At 52.6% G+C, this 16810-nt stretch overlaps 1 protein-coding gene across 1 annotated transcript; it reads right to left on the bottom strand.

Moving 5' to 3' along the window:
* Positions 1-13955: 13955 nt before the first annotated feature.
* On the bottom strand, positions 13956-14720 carry LOC130266504 (olfactory receptor 14C36-like). Its single transcript, XM_056515771.1, has one exon. It carries the CDS (start codon positions 14718-14720, stop codon positions 13956-13958), a length of 765 nt encoding a protein of 254 aa, XP_056371746.1.
* Between the last annotated feature and the right edge of the window lie 2090 nt (positions 14721-16810).

Here is a 16810-nt window from a genome sequence, read left to right as displayed (position 1 = left end):
TCTGAGGGAGGTGAAGAAACCTCTCAAGAACTCCAAGTTAGAATCAAACTCCAAACTTTCTTAAAGTTTTAATGGGTCCCACTTAGGGACTGAGAAAGTGTCTCCAGATTCCAGTTAGGGCAGGAAATTGGAGGCAGAGATGACAGGTGGGGACAAAGAGAAACCAAGTCTTGGTGCCCTGGGGCACAGCAGGGTCTGTGCCACCAAGGGCTCCAAGGAGACACCTTGTCCTGAGCCACTGGGGCCTCCTGGCACAGCCCCAGCAAGGCTGGCCACTGTCACCCCTTGTCCTGCCCTCAGCATCTCCCCCCTCCACATCCCAGTGGCCTCAGGGATCTGCTGGGACCAGTCCCTGGGGAGCCTTGGTCAGGAATGGCCCTGGGGGGCTCCTTCATGCTCCCAGGGACTGCAGGTTTTTCAAAGGACTTTGGGTTTTGTTTTGCCTTGGAGTCTCTGAGAGCTTCATGGAATCATGGCCTCCAATTATCTGTTTTAATTAGTCTCTTGAGAGCCTTTCTAAGCAACAACACTCAGTGGGACTCATTAATGCTTCAAGGTACTTCAGGTTTTTTAAGGTACTTCCCTTTTTCCTTTCCTCTCCAAGTCTCAGTAGTTTTTGGGCAATCATGGCCTCCAATTCTCCCCACCAAGGAGTCCAAGGTGAGCCTGTGTTGGGGATGGACCTCAGTGGGACCCATTATTGCTTTGAAATATTTTGAGTTTTTCTTCTGACTTGCACTCCTGGAAAGGTTTGTGCAAACTCATCTGAGGCCCTGAGGTTCCAGGGATCAGCACCAAATGCACCACAGAGTTCTTTGGGATCAAGCAAGTTCTGACAAACCATGGCTCTGCCTTGATTTCCGTCTTGTCTGGTGCTGTTCATTAGGAAGGTTTGCTGCTGCATTTATGGAGAAACATTTCAAAGAGCTTATAAGAAATATGTATTCCCATTTTAAAGGGTGTATTTCATTACTGTTTCTCTTTAGAGCAGAGGTGATTTCAGCATTCTGTCATTAATACTGATCCAGGGTCTCTCCTCAGGAAGTCTGGCCTGCTCAGAGGAGCTGTGCCTTGAGTTCTAACCTAGTGTGGACAACCTTGCTCCACATTACCCAGCTCCATCCTGTCTGTCCTCTCTCACCTGGGACCTGCTTTGCTTGGAGATCTGGTTGCACTCAGGCAAACAGGGGTTTTCTTCCTTTTCTTTCTTTTAAGCAATTGAAAACTCCTGAGTTTCCCCATTACAAACAGACACCATCCTCAAGTTTGTTTCAAGATGCCACCAGGGAGATTTACATTCCCAAGGGAGAGCCATGCAACATGTTTTAGACCTTTGGACTCCTTGGTTCCACAAGGCCTTGTTGTGTCACCATGGACTCTTGGTTCTGTGAGGTTCTGTGGTGTCACAATGGATGTTTGGTTCCATAGGGCCCCACAGTGTCACAGGGGTTTTATTTTTCCTGTGACAATAAGCAGCAAACCCTACTGACAGAACCAAATGCCTGGGAAGAAGGAAGAATGGGGATATTTGGAGGGATGGTTTTTGTCTTCCCAGGGCACAGTGAGGTGGGGTGGGGCCCTGCTGTTCTGGAGATGGCTGAACACCAGCCTGCCCATGGAAGGGGGAAGAGTCAACAACCTGTCCATGGAACTACAAAAGCAGAGAGGTCAGGCTAATGGCTGGGCTTAAAAGACTGTTACCAGCACAGGAAACATCAATGTGAGAGGAAAGATGTGTGCTAATGTCATTACAAATCATTTGGTGGGTGAAGGCATGGGTGTTAAGGACTTTGAAATGGGTCCTAACATTTCTACTGACTTTAGGCAGCAGATATATTACCGGGCCCAGACAGCTTGGCTCCTGAAACAGAGAAGGGTCTGCACAAGCCTGAAAATCTGAACTTTAGGGAGAAATGCCAGGTTCAAGAGGGAATATGAGGCAGGCAGGCTTGGGAAGGCTGTACTTTCCTAAAACTTTGGGTAATGGGGAAAGGAAGAGGGCAACGTGTGGCCAGGAAATTAGGATAAAAGGAGTCTGCACCCTCTGAAACCTCAAGAGAGAAAATCCTATGGGTGTGTCCACAAAGGGCTAGCATTCCTCAAGTGGGTGCCGGGGTGCTGGAGTATCATGCTGTGTCTACAAAGCATCAGAACTACTTGGGAGGGGGACTGCAGTACCAGGTTTTGTCCACAGAAGAGGCAGCACTGCTTGGGGGAGGGGGAGTGGTTGCAGTAGCATGCTGTAACCACAATTGGACAGCACTGTTCAGAGGGGGGTGCTGCAGTACCGGGTTGTGTCCACAAGGAGGCAGTACTCCTTGGGGTAGGGGGGGCTGCAGTACCATGCTGTGTCCACAAGGGTGCAGCACTGCCCAGAAGGGGGGGACTGCAGTACCGTCCTTTGTCACAAGGAGGCAGCACTGCTCCTGGGGGGAGGCTGCAGTACCGGCTTCTTTCCCCAATGGTGCAACAGTGTTTGGAAGGTTGGGCTGCAGTAGTGGGCTGTATCCACAAGGGGGAAGCAATTTTGGGGGGAGGGGGGCTGTAGTGCAGAGTTTTGTCCACAAGGGGGCTAGACTGCTCGGCACAGGGACAGGGTGGGGCAGCAGCAGCCGGCTGAGTCCACAAGGGGGCAGATCTGCTCAAGGAGAGGGATGGATACAGTATCGGGTTGTGCCCACAATGGGGCAGCACTGCTTGGGGGGCAGGCTGCAGGACCATGCTGTGTCCACAAGAGGACAGACCTGCTCGAAAGGGGAGGCTGCAGTACCTGGTTGTATCCAGAATGGGGTAGCACTACTTGGAAACGGGGGGGACTGCAGTACCATGCTGCGTCCACAAGGGGGCAGCACTCCTCATGCGGGGTGTGCTGGAGTATCATGCTGTGTCGAGAAGGGGTCAGAACTGCTCGAGGCGGGGTGGGGCGGGCTGCACTACCAGCTTGTGTCCACAAGAGTGCAGCACTGGTTTGAATGAGGGGTCTGCAGTACAAAGCTGTGTCCACAGGGGGCAGCACTGCTCAGGGGGCAGGCTGTAGTAGAGTTTTGTCCAGAAGGGGGCAGCACTGTTTGGGTGGCGGGGCTGCAATACAATACTGTGTGCAGAAGAGCACAACAATGCTCAAGAAGGGGGGCTACAGTACCACAGTATCCACAGGGTGGCAGCACTGCTTGGTGGGAAGGCTGCAGTACCAGTCTGTGCCCAAATTTGGGCACCACTACTTGGGAGAGGGGGGTGCTAAAGTACTGCGTTTTGTTCACATGGGGGCAACACTCAATAGGGGGAAGGCTGCAGCACTAGGCTTTGACCACAAGAGGGGTAGCCCTGCTCAAAGGAGGGGGCACCTGCAGTACTGGTATGTGACCACAAGAGGGCATTACTGCTTGGAAGGCAGGGCCTGCAGTGCCATGCTGTGTCCACAATGGGGAAACACTGCTTGGGGAAGGGGCGGGGGGAGGGCGGGGGTGCAGTTCCGTATTGTGCCCACAAGAGGGCAGAACTGCTCAGGGGAGGTTGGAGTACCATGTATCCAAAAGGGGACCGCACTGCTCGGACAGGGGGCTGCAGGACCGGGTTGTGTCCAAATGGGGCAGCAATGCTCAGAAGGGGGAGGCTGCAGTACCATGGTGTCTCCAAAACCAGACAGCATTGCTCAGAGGGGGAGGGGCTGCAGTACTAGTTTGTGTCCTCAAGGAAGCAGCTCTGCTCAGGGAGGAGGCTGCAGTAATATGCTTTGTCCAGAATGGGGCAGCACAACTTGGAAAAGAGGGGGGACTGGGTCAGTACTATGCTGAGTCCACAAGGAGGCAGCACTGCTGGGAGTGGGGGAGGCTGCAGTACCGGGTTAGTCCACAAGAGGGCAGCACTGCTCTGGGGGGGAGGCTGCAGTCTTGGGCTGTGTCCACATGGGGGCAGCAGTGCTCAGAATAAGGGGAATACTGTACCATGCTTTGTCCACCAGGGGGCTGCACTACTCAGGGGGAGGGGCTGCAGTATTGGGCTGTGTCAACATGCAGGCAGCACTACTCGTGGAGGGGGATGGCTACAGTACCAAGTTTTCTTCACAAGGGGGACAGGACTGCTCTAGGGGGGTGGAGGCTGCACTACTGGGTTGTGTCCACAAGGGGACAGCACTGCTCTAGGGGGTTGGAAGCTGCAGGAGCAGGTTGTGTCCACAAGGAGAAACACTACTTGAAATGGGGGGCTGTAGTATCCAGCTGTGACCAGAAGGAGGCAGCACTGCTCAGGGACGACAGAGGCTGAAGTACCATGCTGTGTCAACAAGGGGCCATCACTACTTGTGGTGGGGGGGCCTGCAGTAACGGGCTCTGCCCACAAAGGGACTGCACTGCTCCATGGGTGTGATGGCTGAAATATTGGGTTGTGTCCACAAGGGGGCAGAACTGTTCAGAAGGAGGGGGCTGCAGTACCATGCTGTGTCCACAGGAGGACAGCACTGCTCAGAGGGGGTTGTTGCAGTACTGGATTGCGTCCACAAGGGGGCAGTACTGCTGCAGGAGGGCGTGGGCTGCAGTACCATGCTGTGTCCACAAAGCGGCAGCACGGCTCGGGGCGGGGGGGTGGGAAAGAAGTACCATGGTGTGTCCACAAAAGGGCAGCACTCCTTGGGTGGGGGGGGGATCCAGTACCATGCTCTTTCCACAAAGGGGCAGCAATGATCAAAGAGGGATGGGCTGCATCACTGTTTGTGTCCACAAGGGGGCAGCACTACTGGGGGGGGGGAGGTGGGGGAGGCTGAAATAGCGGTGTTTGTCCACAAGAGGTCAGCGCTGCTCAGAAGGAATGGGCTGAATTACCATGCTGTGTCCAAAAGATGACTACATTTCTCATGGAGAGGGGGAGGCTGCAGTACCATTCCATGTCGACAAGGGGAGAGCACTACTTGAAGGGTGGGGCTGCAGTACCTGTCCACAAAGGGACAGCACTGCCAGGGGAAAAAGAAGGGTGCAGGACCATGCTGTGTCCACAAGTGGGCAGCACGGCTCAGGGAGAAGGCGACCTCAGTACTGGGTTGTGTCCAGCAGGGGGCATCACTGCTCAGGGATGGAGGGCTACATGCTCTGTCCACAATGGTGCAGCATACAAAGAAGGAGGTGGCTGCTTGTGCTATGCTGTGTCCAGAAGGGGGCAGCACTGCTTGGGTTGGGGGCTGCAGTACCAGTCTGTTTCCACAAAGGAGCAGCACTGCTCGTAGAGGGGGGCCTGCAGCACTGACTTTTTTCCACAAGGGGGCAGGACTGCTCGAGGAACGGGTGAGGGTTGTAGTACTGGGTTGTATCCGAAAGGGGGCGACAATTCTTTGGGGTGGGGGAGGGCTGTAGTACCATACTGTGTCCACAAGAGGGCATCACTGCTTGGGGGGGAGGCCTTCAGTACAGGATTGTGTCCACAAGGGGGCAGCACTGCTAAGAGAAGTGGGGGGGGAGGGGGGGCGGGGGGGGGGGTGCAGTACTGGATTCTGTCCACAACGGGGCAGCACTAATTGGGGGGGGGTGGCGCTGCAGTACCATGCTGTGTCCACAAGGGGCAGCACTGCTCTGGTGGGGAGCTGCAGTACTGAGCTGTTTCCTAAAGGGATCAGCACTGCTCGTGGAGTAGGGGGGGGGGCTGCAGTGTCCAGTTTTGTCAACAAGGGGGCAGGACGGCTTGGGTGGGGGAAGGGGTGGCTGTACTGGGTTGTGTCCACAAGGAGAAACACTACTCGAAATGGGGGGCTGTAGTACCTAGCTGTGTCCACAAGGAGGCAGCACAGCTCAGGGAGGGCAGGGGCTGCAGTACCATGCTGTGTCGACAAGGGGCAGGACCGCTCAGAAGTAGGAGACTGCAGAACCGGGCTGTGAACACAAAGGGACATCACTGGTCAGGGGGTGGGGCTGCAGTACTGGGTTTTGTCCCAAAGACAACAGCACTGCTTGGGGTGGGGGCGAGGGGGGCCCATGCATTACCATGCTATGTCCGCAATGGGGAAGCACTGCTTCAAAGGTGGGGGCTGCAGTACCAGGCTGTGTCCACAAGGGGGAGCACTGCTATTAAAGGGGGAGCCTCAATGCTGAGTTTGTACCACAGGGAAGAAAGATAGTTCGGGGGAGTAGGCGGGCTGCAGTACTGGGTTGTGTCCACAAGGTGTCAGCACTGCTTGGAGGAGGGGGCTGCAGTATTTGGTTTTGTCTAAAAGGAGGCAGCACTGCTGGGAGTGGGGGGGGGGCTGCAGCCCTCCCTGACCTACAAGTGCCTCCCTGGACCCCCAAGAGCTCCCCCAGTGCCTGATTTTTTCATCATTGTTCTCAGTGTCCCTCTGAGTGCCCATCCAGCTCCCCCAGGTGCCCTCCAGACCCTCAAGTTCTTTCTAAATTCCCTCCCCAGGCCCCAAACTGCCCCAGAAATGTCTCCAGTGACCCCCAGATTGGCCCTGCTTACCCTGTCTGAGAAAATGATTTAAAAAAATACGAAAGGACTATAAAAAGGACTAATAAACACAAAGTGGGAGAAATGAAGAGCCAACACTGGTCAATTAACTAATGAAGGGAATTGTGTTACTTAGAACCAATGAACCAGAATTTTTTTGGTTGCTAAAAATGTATCAGTTTTTTACGTAAATAAAAAAGATAATAAAATATAGAATAATATAATAATTAAAAAGCAAAACTATTATTATAATTTTAACTATTATTCTAAATTGAATTATAAATTATTATTATATATTTACTTACAAAGAAAAAGTGCATCATTTTGTTTAAATGTTTTGGGATTTCAATCCTATGTGGCCAATTTCAGACATGGTGAGATTGGGGGTGAGAAGCAGTTTGTCCAAACAGGGTCAGTGGCAAGAAGCTCATTCTTGTCTGTGCCCATATCTCCTAAGGAGACATTCAGCATTGAGACAACTTAAGGAATGTTTAAGTCACCTCTAGCCTGAAATGAAAAATTAAAATAATATGCCCTTGATTAAAACAAAAATTCATGAGGTGCACTTTGAAATCTCCTTCCATGACAGAACTCCAAGCTGACTCCAATCAGTTGCACAAGCCCTGCAGACTTCAAGACAAATGAAGGAAGATAAATAGTTCCTGAAATCTTTCTTTATTTTAATGATCCCCAGGGTGGATTTGGGGCTAAGTCCAGGACCCCCAGGCACTGAGAGAAGGTTGAAGAAGCTGCTCAAGGAGTCAGAAGCAAAACTCCAAGTCCCTTGGAGCATCAGTGGCCCCACTGAGGGCAGGGACTGCCAAAGGCTCCCCAGGGACTGGTGAGAGCAGATCCTTGAGGGCAGGATTGCAGGAGCCAAAGGCTGTGAGCAGGAACTGCAATGCTGAGCAAGGCCTGGGCTGGTTGGAGGCAGCAGAAAGGCCAAGGGCTGAGCCCAGGCCTGGCCCAGCAGGGCCTGTCCCTCACGGGTGGCTCGGGGCTGTTCCTGGGGCACTGGGATGGGAGGGGCAGCAAGGACAAATGGCATCACCCTGCAAGCCCTGCCAGCCTGCTCAGGGAGGGCCGGGGCAGCAGCAAAGTGCAGCCCCTGCAAGGAAAGTTCCTTCTGTGGGGCTGCAGAGGCGCTGCCCAGCCCAGGGCACAAAGGCCTGGGTGCCTCTGGCCCTGCCAGCCCTGCCCAGCCCTTGGCCATCTCTCCTGCAGCCTGTGCCCCTGTGCGTGCTGCTCCTCTGCCCTGGCCGGCTGCACACGCCCATCTCGCTGTCCCCCCAGCATTTCTCAGCCCAGCATTGCTGTGCCCTCCCTGGGCTCCCTGTACCCAGCGCTGCCGGCTCCTGGCACACAGAGCCATGGCACGGCCCAGCCTCACGCTGGGACACCTTGGCCACCAGCATTCTGCCCTGGCAGGGACTTTGCTGTTTCCTCACCTCCAGGCTGAACCTTCCAGGCTGCACTTGGGGGAGGTTTCCTTCTCTTCCCAGTCCCAAGGAAAGCTCTGTCTCCTGCTGTTCACAAACTGAGAAGGGCTGGGGTGAGATGTGGTGGTCAGAGGGAATTTGGGGTGCAGTGACCATGAAATTATGGAGATTTTAAATACCCTGTAAAGAAAGGAGGAGCATCAGCAAAACTGCATCGGACTTACAAACGGAAGACTTTGGCTTATTCAGGATGTAGATTTGAGGATTATTGAATCAAGTACTGATTTTTCATGGGAAACAGTGCTTAAGAACAAAGGATTCCAGGAAGGATGGAGACACTTCAAGAAAGAAATCTTAAACGAGCAGAAGCAGCCTGTCCTTGCATGCCAAAAGTGAGCTAGTAATAAAACTGACTGGCCTGGCTTGGCATGGAGCTTTTTGTAGGAACTCAGGGAGAAAAGAGGCTGCATCACCTTTGGACAGAGGGGCAGGCAACTCAGGAAGTGTTTATTGATGTTGTTTGGTCATGAAGAAAAATTAGAGGTGAAAGCTCAATTAGGACATAACCTGGCCATTTCTGTGAAGGATAAAAAATCTTATTTTATAAACACATGAATTGGAAAAGCAGGGACAAGGAGAACCTCCATTCCTTATTGGAGGGATATATGGTTGCCAAAGATGTGGAAAAGGCTGAGGAACTTAATGCCTTTTTACCTCAGTTTTCAAGTAGAAGATATTTTGTCGTCAGGGCAAGTGTTCTCCTGAGCTGGTAGATGGGGACAGGGAGCAGAACAGATCCCAGAAATCCAGGAGGAAGCATCTGGGGATTTGCTGAGCCACACAGATGCTCCCAGATGTCTCTGGGACCAGATGGGATCCATACTAGTGGGATGAGAGAGCTGCTGGATGAGCTCCACAAGCTGCTCTCCATCATTTACCATCAGTCCTGGCTCACCAGGGAGATCCCAGAGGACTGGAGGTGCCAATGTGAGTCCATCCCCAAGAAGGGCTGAAAGGAGGATCTGGGGAACTCCAGGCCTGTCAGCCTGACCTCAGTGCCCAGCAAGGAGATGGAACAGATCACCTTGAGTGCCATCACAGGGCACCTGCAGGATGGCTGAGGGATCAGAGCCAGCCAGTGTGGATTTCAATATCTGCATTGATGATCTGGATGAGGCCATTGAGTGCACCATCAGCAAATTTGCAGATGGCACCAAGCTGGGTGTGAGTGTGGATGTGCTGGAGGGTAGGAGGGCTCTGCAGAGGGACCTGGACAGGCTGGATCCAGGGCCCAAATGCAACAAGGTGAGGTTTAACAAGACCAAGTGGTGGGTCCTGCATTTTGGCCGTAACAACCCCTGCAGTGCTCCAGGCTGGGGACAGAGTGGCTGGACAGTGGCCAGGCAGAAAGGGACCTGGGGCACTGATGGACAGCAGGCTGGACATGAGCCAGCAGTGTGCCCAGGTGGCCAAGAAGGCCAATGGCTCCTGGCCTGGATCAGGAATGGTGTGGCCAGCAGGAGCAGGGCAGTGATTCTTCCTCTGTGCTCAGCACTGGTTGGGCAGCACCTCGAGTGCTGTGTCCAGTTCTGGGTCTCCCAATTTAGGAAGGACATGGAAAGGCTGGAGTGTGTCCAAAGAAGGGCAACAAGGCTAGGGAGAGGTCTGGAACACAAGTCCTGTGAGGAACAACTGAGGGAGCTGGGGATGTTTATCCTGGAGAAAAGTACACTTCAGGGATGACCTTATCACTCTCTTTAGCTTCCTGAAAGGTGGTTGTAGTCAGGTAGGTCTTTATCACCAGGCAACAACTGACAAAATGAGAGGACACAGTCTTAAGCTGCCCCAAAGGAAATAGAGATTGGATATTAGGAAAAAGTGTTTCGCAGAAAGATGATAAAGTACTGGAATGATCTGCCCAGGGGTTGGTGGAGATACCATCCGTGGATATGTTTAAAAAAAGACTGTGTATGGTACTCAGTGCCATATGAATGTGTTAGGCAGGGGTTGGACCTGATGATCTCGATCTTCCAACCTTGTGGTTCTGTGATTCTGTGAATTCCCTGAGTATTTCAACTGAATTCTCAGTCCCTGTCCTTTCCCTGGATCTCTGTTGCAGAAAGAAGCTGCTGGTGCCATTCTCACCTTTATCCTCTCTTTTGAATGCAGAAAGATGCTCCCAGGTGTGTTAAGCAGGTGTTTCTCAATGTTTATGTGGAATTTTTGTATCCTTATAGAATCAAGGAGACCCTTGTGACACTGTGGAAACTCATGGAACCAAAAAGCCATTGAGACATCGGGCTGGGATGGTGCCAAGGAGAGCATTGAGATACTGCAGATGTAAGGACACCATGGTGACACTGTGGAAATTCATGGAACCATGGGCACTGTGACATAGCAGGGACTTATGGAACCAAGGAGTGATATGTGACTCATCCAAACCTCATGGAACCAAAGGGCCAGTGTGACATTTCAGAGCCTTGTGGACCAAGGGGACCACAGTGACACTGTGGGGTCCATGGAACCAAGGGGCCATGGTGACACTGTGGAGCCTCACTGACCAATGGTCCATGGTGACACTGCAGGGCAGTATGGAATCATGGAGACCACTGTGACACATCACGGTGTCATGGAAGCAAGGAGCCATTGTGACACTGTGGGGCCTCATGGCATCAAGGGGCAGCTGTGGTACCATGGAAATTGTGGCAACTGTGTCACCATGGAACCAAGGAGACCACTGTGACACTACAGGACCCCATGGAACTAATGAGTCATGTAACAGTGTGGGACACATGGAACTGAGGGGGCATTGTGACACTGTGGGGACTCATGGGATTATAGAGACCTTTGTGACACTGCAGAAATTCATGGAACCAAGGGGCAGTTCTGACACTGCGTGGCTTTATGGAGCCAAGGTAAGCATTGTGTTACAGAACCAAATGGAATTATTGAAAATTATACAATTTTCAGGATTTTTTTTTTTATGTAACTACAGTCAGGGGTGTGTTTACCTTTGACCAGGAGGAGGGGAATTGAAGATTCTCTTCAAAAGACTCTGTTTACAGTGGTTGGGTAAAGGCTGATGAGTTTAACATCTACAGATTGGGAGTAGCCAGAAGATACACAGGAGGTAAATGGACATTAACAACATCACCCCCAGTGTGGTTGGAGGCACCTGGTCATGGGAAAGGATTGGTAAGACAATCAAAGAATGAGGACATAATTCTCTTCAGTGGCAAAAAGGATCAATCACCAATAGGAGATCGAATACTAAGAATTGTGTAATTTAAGATCAGTGAGTGTGAATTTCTTTTGGAATGTGAATATGTGAAAAGCCTAGAAAAGAATCACATGTGATGGAATAATTTTCACTGCACAAACCAGGCATGTGTGGGTGAAATGATTTCTACTGCACATGCTGGCCACAATAACATCCTGGCCAGAAGAAAGTAATGCCTAGATTCTAACAATGAGAAGTTGTTAGGGGGTTTCTGTTTTTCATGCAGTTTCTGTTTTTCAGTGTCAGTCCCACTGAGGTTCATCACCAAGAAGGCTCATCCTGAACTCCTTGGAGAAAGGAATTGGAGGTCCTGATTGCACAAAGCTCTCAGAGACTCCAAGGCAAAAGCAAAACCCAAAGTCCTCTGAAAAACCTGCAGTCCCTGGGAGCATGAAGGAGCCCCCAGGGCCATTCCTGACAAGGCTCCCCAGGGACTGGTCCCAGCAGATCCCTGAGGCGACTGGGATGTGGGGGGATGCTGAGGGCAGCACAAGGGGTGACAGTGCCCAGCCTTGCTGGGGCTGTGCCAGGAGGCCCCAGTGGCTCAGGACAAGGTGTCTCCTCGGAGCCCTTGGTGGCACAGACCCTGCTGTGCCCCAGGGCACCAAGACTTGGCTTCTCCTGGGCACTGCCAGCCCTGCCAGGGCCCTTGGCCAAGTTCAGCACAGCTTGTCCTGCTCTGTCCCACAGCTGCTGCTGTGTCCCTGCAGGCTGCACACTCCCATCTCACTGCCCCTGGCTCTGCCCTGCCATTCCCAGCCCTGCCCTGACCTCTGTCCACCCTCGTCCTCTGTGCCTTGGGATACACACACATGCACTGAGCTCATCCTCCTCCTCCTCCTGGGTGCTTCTCCTGCCACAGCACTGCCCTGGGAGGGTTCATTGCTCACAGGACCTGCTATGTTTGTCCTGGTGCATTTTATAGCTCTGCTTCTGCCTGTCTGTCAATTCTGTCTTCAAAGAGCTCTCCAAGGAAAAGTTTCATTGAATTGTGGAATAACAGAAGTGGGAAGAGCCCCCTGAGCCCCCTTGGCCTGGGTGTGGCTGGGATGGAGTTCCCTTTGCCCAGAGCAGCCCCTGCGTTGCTGTGCCAGCTCTTGTGGCTGGAGTGTTTTTGGTCCCATCCCAAGGCTTTGGCTGTCCCTGAGCAGGGCTGGCCCCACATGAAGCATCTCTGCAACCCCCAAACCAACAGCCTGGGGGTGGGCAAGTGTTCCTGGGGACACAGGGATGGGACAGCTGGGCTGGACTGACCCAAGGGATCTTCCATTCCATGGCATGTCCTGATCAGCAGGGAAATGAGGGGGATGAGGGTCTCTGGATTTTCTGTATTAATACATTTGTCTTTCAAAACAACCACTACACATGCTGAATTCTTGTGCTGAATTCTTGTCTCTCCATGGTTTTCTTCGCTTCTGCATTTGGCCTTTGCTTTTAAGTCCCCCTAACATTAATTTCTCTTTAGGCTGACTCACAATTCTTTCACCATATTTTCTCCTGTTTTCTGAGAAAGGAGGGACAGTGACAGAGACACTCTGTTGTCACTTGATGACTAGAGGAGTTTAACCACAGTCACCTTGCCCAACTCTGCTCTTATGGGCACCCCCAGAAATGTCAGGGCTCTGTCAGGTGCCCAGCCCTGAGCTGGGCTCATGCACTGCTCACAGCCCCAGGGGTGTCCAGGGACACGAGTCCTTCCCTGGCACACACACAGACAGTTCATTGCAGCAGGGCCAGGGGCTCTCATGGGCTCTGCTGTCACTGCCAGAGCCTGGCATGGACCTCAGCCCTGTGGGTGTCACCCTGCCCTGCCCCTTCCCAAGGTGCCCCATGGCCAGAGGGATGGAAACAGGGAGCTCTGGGCACAGGAGCTCATCCCAGCCCTGCATCCAGGAGCTCCCAGGGGATGTTACTATCTGGAAACTCCAGGAACAGATGAAGGTGTTTGTGCTCACTGGGTTTATGTCCCCTCACACACACACAGGATGTTCAGGGCTGTGGAATGTCCCTGCACTGCAAACACAGACTCCTGACCTGGTCACTTGATGTCCCTCCACCGAGGGAAGAACAACCTCTGTGCCCTGGGGTGAGAGGACACTGCTGGAAGCAGGGCTGGCTTTGCAAGGGCCCACCCTGAACACTGCCACACTTTTGCTGTCACTGCTGTTCTCCTCTCCAGGGCTCTGTGTTGGGAACATCCTGGAGAGCAAACTGGGAAGGAGATTGAAGCTTTCAGGCCCTGCACTGGGGAGATGGCCTTGCATGATGGAAATGCTGTTGCAGAGCCCAGCTCTGTCCCAGAAGTGCCCTCCCAGCAGTGCCCATGGCCTGTCCCTGCCTGCAGTCCCTGGACAGTAACACAGCAGGACAGGGACTGAGCTGAGAGAGCCCTGAGGCTTTAAACTAGCACAGGGACTCTGAACGGGGAGTGTGGAAGTGAAGGAAGAGAGGTTATGGAGCAGAAGCCCAGGGGCTGCCAGGCAGTGAGGAGCATTGGGGTTCTCTTTTCACCCCAGCTCTGCCCAGAGACACCAACCCTGCCAGGTCCAGAAAAGCCAGGGAGGAAAGATGTCAGGGCAGTAAGACAATGCTGAGTTTTTATTTTGTTTAAACACATGTGTAGTACAGCACTTTGTTTTTATGGTATCTAGGTGTCACTAGAATAACAAATACTAAAGTAAAAAAGAGTCAAAAAGTTTTGTGTGAGCAAATTTATAGAAGCATAACACCTGTGTCAACAGCAAAAAATACAGGACACAGAGTGGGCATCAATGAGTAACATTATAACAGCTACACAGGAGAATGAGAGTTTATTCCTTCTGAAAAATATTTATAATAATTTTCCCCAAGCCATGCTTGAGCTCCTGGTTCCTCAGGCTGTAGATGAGGGGGTTCAGGGCTGGAGGCATCACTGAGTACAGAACTGACAGGGCCAGATCCAGGGATGGGGAGGAGATGGAGGGGGGCTTCAGGTAGGCTAAAAAGCCAGTGCTGAGAAACAGGGAGACCACAGCCAGGTGAGGGAGGCAGGTGGAAAAGGCTTTGTGCCGTCCCTGCTCAGAGGGGATCCTCAGCACAGCCCTGAAGATCTGCACATAGGAGAAAACAATGAACACAAAACATCCAAATCCTAAACAGCCACTAACAGCAAGAAGCCCAAGTTCCCTGAAGTAGGAGTGTGAGCAGGAAAGCTTAAGGATCTGTGGGATTTCACAGAAGAACTGGCCCAGGACATTGCCATGGCACAGGGGCAGGGAAAATGTGTTGGCTGTGTGCAGCAGAGCATTGAGAAAGGCACTGGCCCAGGCAGCTGCTGCCATGTGGGCACAAGCTCTGCTGCCCAGGAGGGTCCCGTAGTGCAGGGGTTTGCAGATGGACACGTAGCGGTCGTAGCACATGATGGTCAGGAGGGAAAGCTCTGATCCAAGGAAGAAGAAAAGCATAAACAGCTGTGCAGCACATCCTGAGTAGGAGATGTTCCTGGTGTCCCAGAGGGAATTGTGCATGGCTTTGGGCACAGTGGTGCAGATGCAGCCCAGGTCAGTGAGGGCCAGGTTGAGCAGGAAGAAGAACATGGGGGTGTGCAGGTGGTGGCCGCAGGCTACGGCGCTGATGATGAGGCCGTTGCCCAGGAGGGCAGCCAGGGAGATGCCCAGGAAGAGGCAGAAGTGCAGGAGCTGCAGCTGCCTGCGTGTCTGCCAGTGCCAGCAGGAAGGAAGTGGCTGATGGAGCTGCTGTTGGACATTTATTGTGGCTGGACCTGGGGACCTGTAAGAAAAGTAATCATAGAATAGCTCAGTTTGAAGAGGACTTTAAGTATCCAAGCCCAGCTTGGGGCACTTTCCCCCCACTGCCTGCCCAGGGCTCTGCTGCCTGGAGCTGTCCCTGCCAGCAGCTGCTTCTCTGTGCCCAGGGCTCGACCCTGCCAGTGCTGCCAGAGCCCAGCCCAGCCCTGGGGGCTCAGCTCTGCCCTGCAGATGCCCTCCCAGCACAGGGCACTGCCCTGGGCTATCTCTGCCTCCTCAGGCTCTCATGGCAATGTCACAGCAACCCTGAGGAAGCTGGAAAAGTGACACTGATTATGCCTGTTATGGACTCTGTGATTATTCCTGTCCTGTACAGGTTTATTGAGATCTGAATTTTTTTTTTTTTTTTTGCAACCTGAACTGAGATATTAATATCTATATGTAATTTCCCATTAAGGCAACCCAGAATAGCAGATTAAAAATGCTGGATTTTCCCTTTTATGCAGTCCCTGCCTCACTGTGCTCCCTGTATAATCTACTTGGAAATCTTCTGGAGTTAAATGTCATGCTGGGAGCAGCCCTGAAAAATGCAGCATCCTCACCACACAAGGAGAACACTTCCAAGCCTTACCAGCTGTCTCCTTCCACCCAAACCTTGTCCCCCAGTGCTGTGAGCAGCTCGCAGGGCTGGCTGAGAGCTGTACCTGGCAGGCAGCAGAGTCCCTGCCCCAGCACTGCACCCTGGGCTGCAGGACCCTGCTCAGCAGGACAGCCCTGGGCACCCCTGGCTGCTCTACACAAGAGAGAATCAGAGAATGTACTCACAGAGTCTGTAGGCATTGGGATGTTCCAGCTTTAGGAGATCACTCCAGGAGCTGCAGCTGCCTTGTCCTGCAGCCAGAGGCTTCCTGTGCCAAGGGCTGGGAGTGATTCTGCCCCAGTCACTTCTGAGCATCTTCCTAGCTCCAAGTGATTGAAGCTCTCTGTGCCTTTGTGCAGGCAGAGCCCCAGCCCTTCTGGGCTGTGAGAAGAGCTGCTCAGCAAAAGAAAAGTGCTTTTGAAGCTCTTCTTGGTTGCCAGGATGGCCCTCTGTGCCAGGAGCCCAGCCCAACCTTAGCAGAACAGACACAGCTAAGGAATTTAATGAACCTCTTGGGGTTTGTGCTGAGGCCCTGAACATCAGTCCCTGAGAGTGAGTTGAAGAAACCTCTCAAGAATTTCAAGCCAGATTAAAACTCAAAAGTTTCTTCAAGTTTTAATGGGTCCCACTGTGTGACACAACTGAGAAAATGTCCCCAGGTTTCAGTCAGAGCAGAGAACTGGAGGCAGAGATGACAGGGTGGGGACAAAGAGAAGCCAAGTCTTGGTGCCCTGGGGCACAGCAGGGTCTGTGCCACCAAGGGCTGTGTAGGAGACACCTTGTCCTGAGCCACTGGGGCCTCCTGGCACAGCCCCAGCAAGGCTGGGCTACTGTCACCCCTTGTGCCTGCCCTCAGCATCCCCCCACATCCCAGTGGCCTCAGGGATCTGCTGGGACCAGTCCCTGGGGAGCCTTGGTCAGGAATGGCCCTGGGGGCTCCTTCATGCTCCCAGGGAATGCAGATTTTTCAGAGGACTTTGGGTTTTGCTTTTGCCTTGAAGGCTTTGGGAGCTTTGTGGAATCATGGCCTCCAATTCTCTGCTTTAATTAGTCTCTTGAGAGTCTTTCTCAGTAACAGCACTCAGTGGGATCATTAATGCTTCAAGGTACTTCTGCTTTTTTTGCTACATCACTTTTTCCTTTCTTCTCTCAGTCTCTGAGAGGTTTTTGGGCAATCAAGGACTCCAATTCTCTCCTCCAAGCAGTCCACGAGGAGCCTGTGTTGGGGATGGACATCAGCTGGTCCCATTAATGCTTTGAGATGCTTTGGGTTTTTCTT

This window comes from Oenanthe melanoleuca, unplaced genomic scaffold, assembly GCF_029582105.1.
Source record: "Oenanthe melanoleuca isolate GR-GAL-2019-014 unplaced genomic scaffold, OMel1.0 S069, whole genome shotgun sequence".
NCBI classification, from domain to species: Eukaryota; Metazoa; Chordata; class Aves; order Passeriformes; family Muscicapidae; genus Oenanthe; species Oenanthe melanoleuca.
The sequence above is the reverse complement of the archived record's forward strand: the minus strand, read 5'-3'. Positions and strand labels throughout refer to the sequence as shown.

Coding starts and splice junctions, on each gene's coding strand:
- LOC130266504 (XM_056515771.1), bottom strand. CDS start 14,720: ATGTTCTTCTTCCTGCTCAACCTGGCCCTCACTGACCTGGGCTGCATC.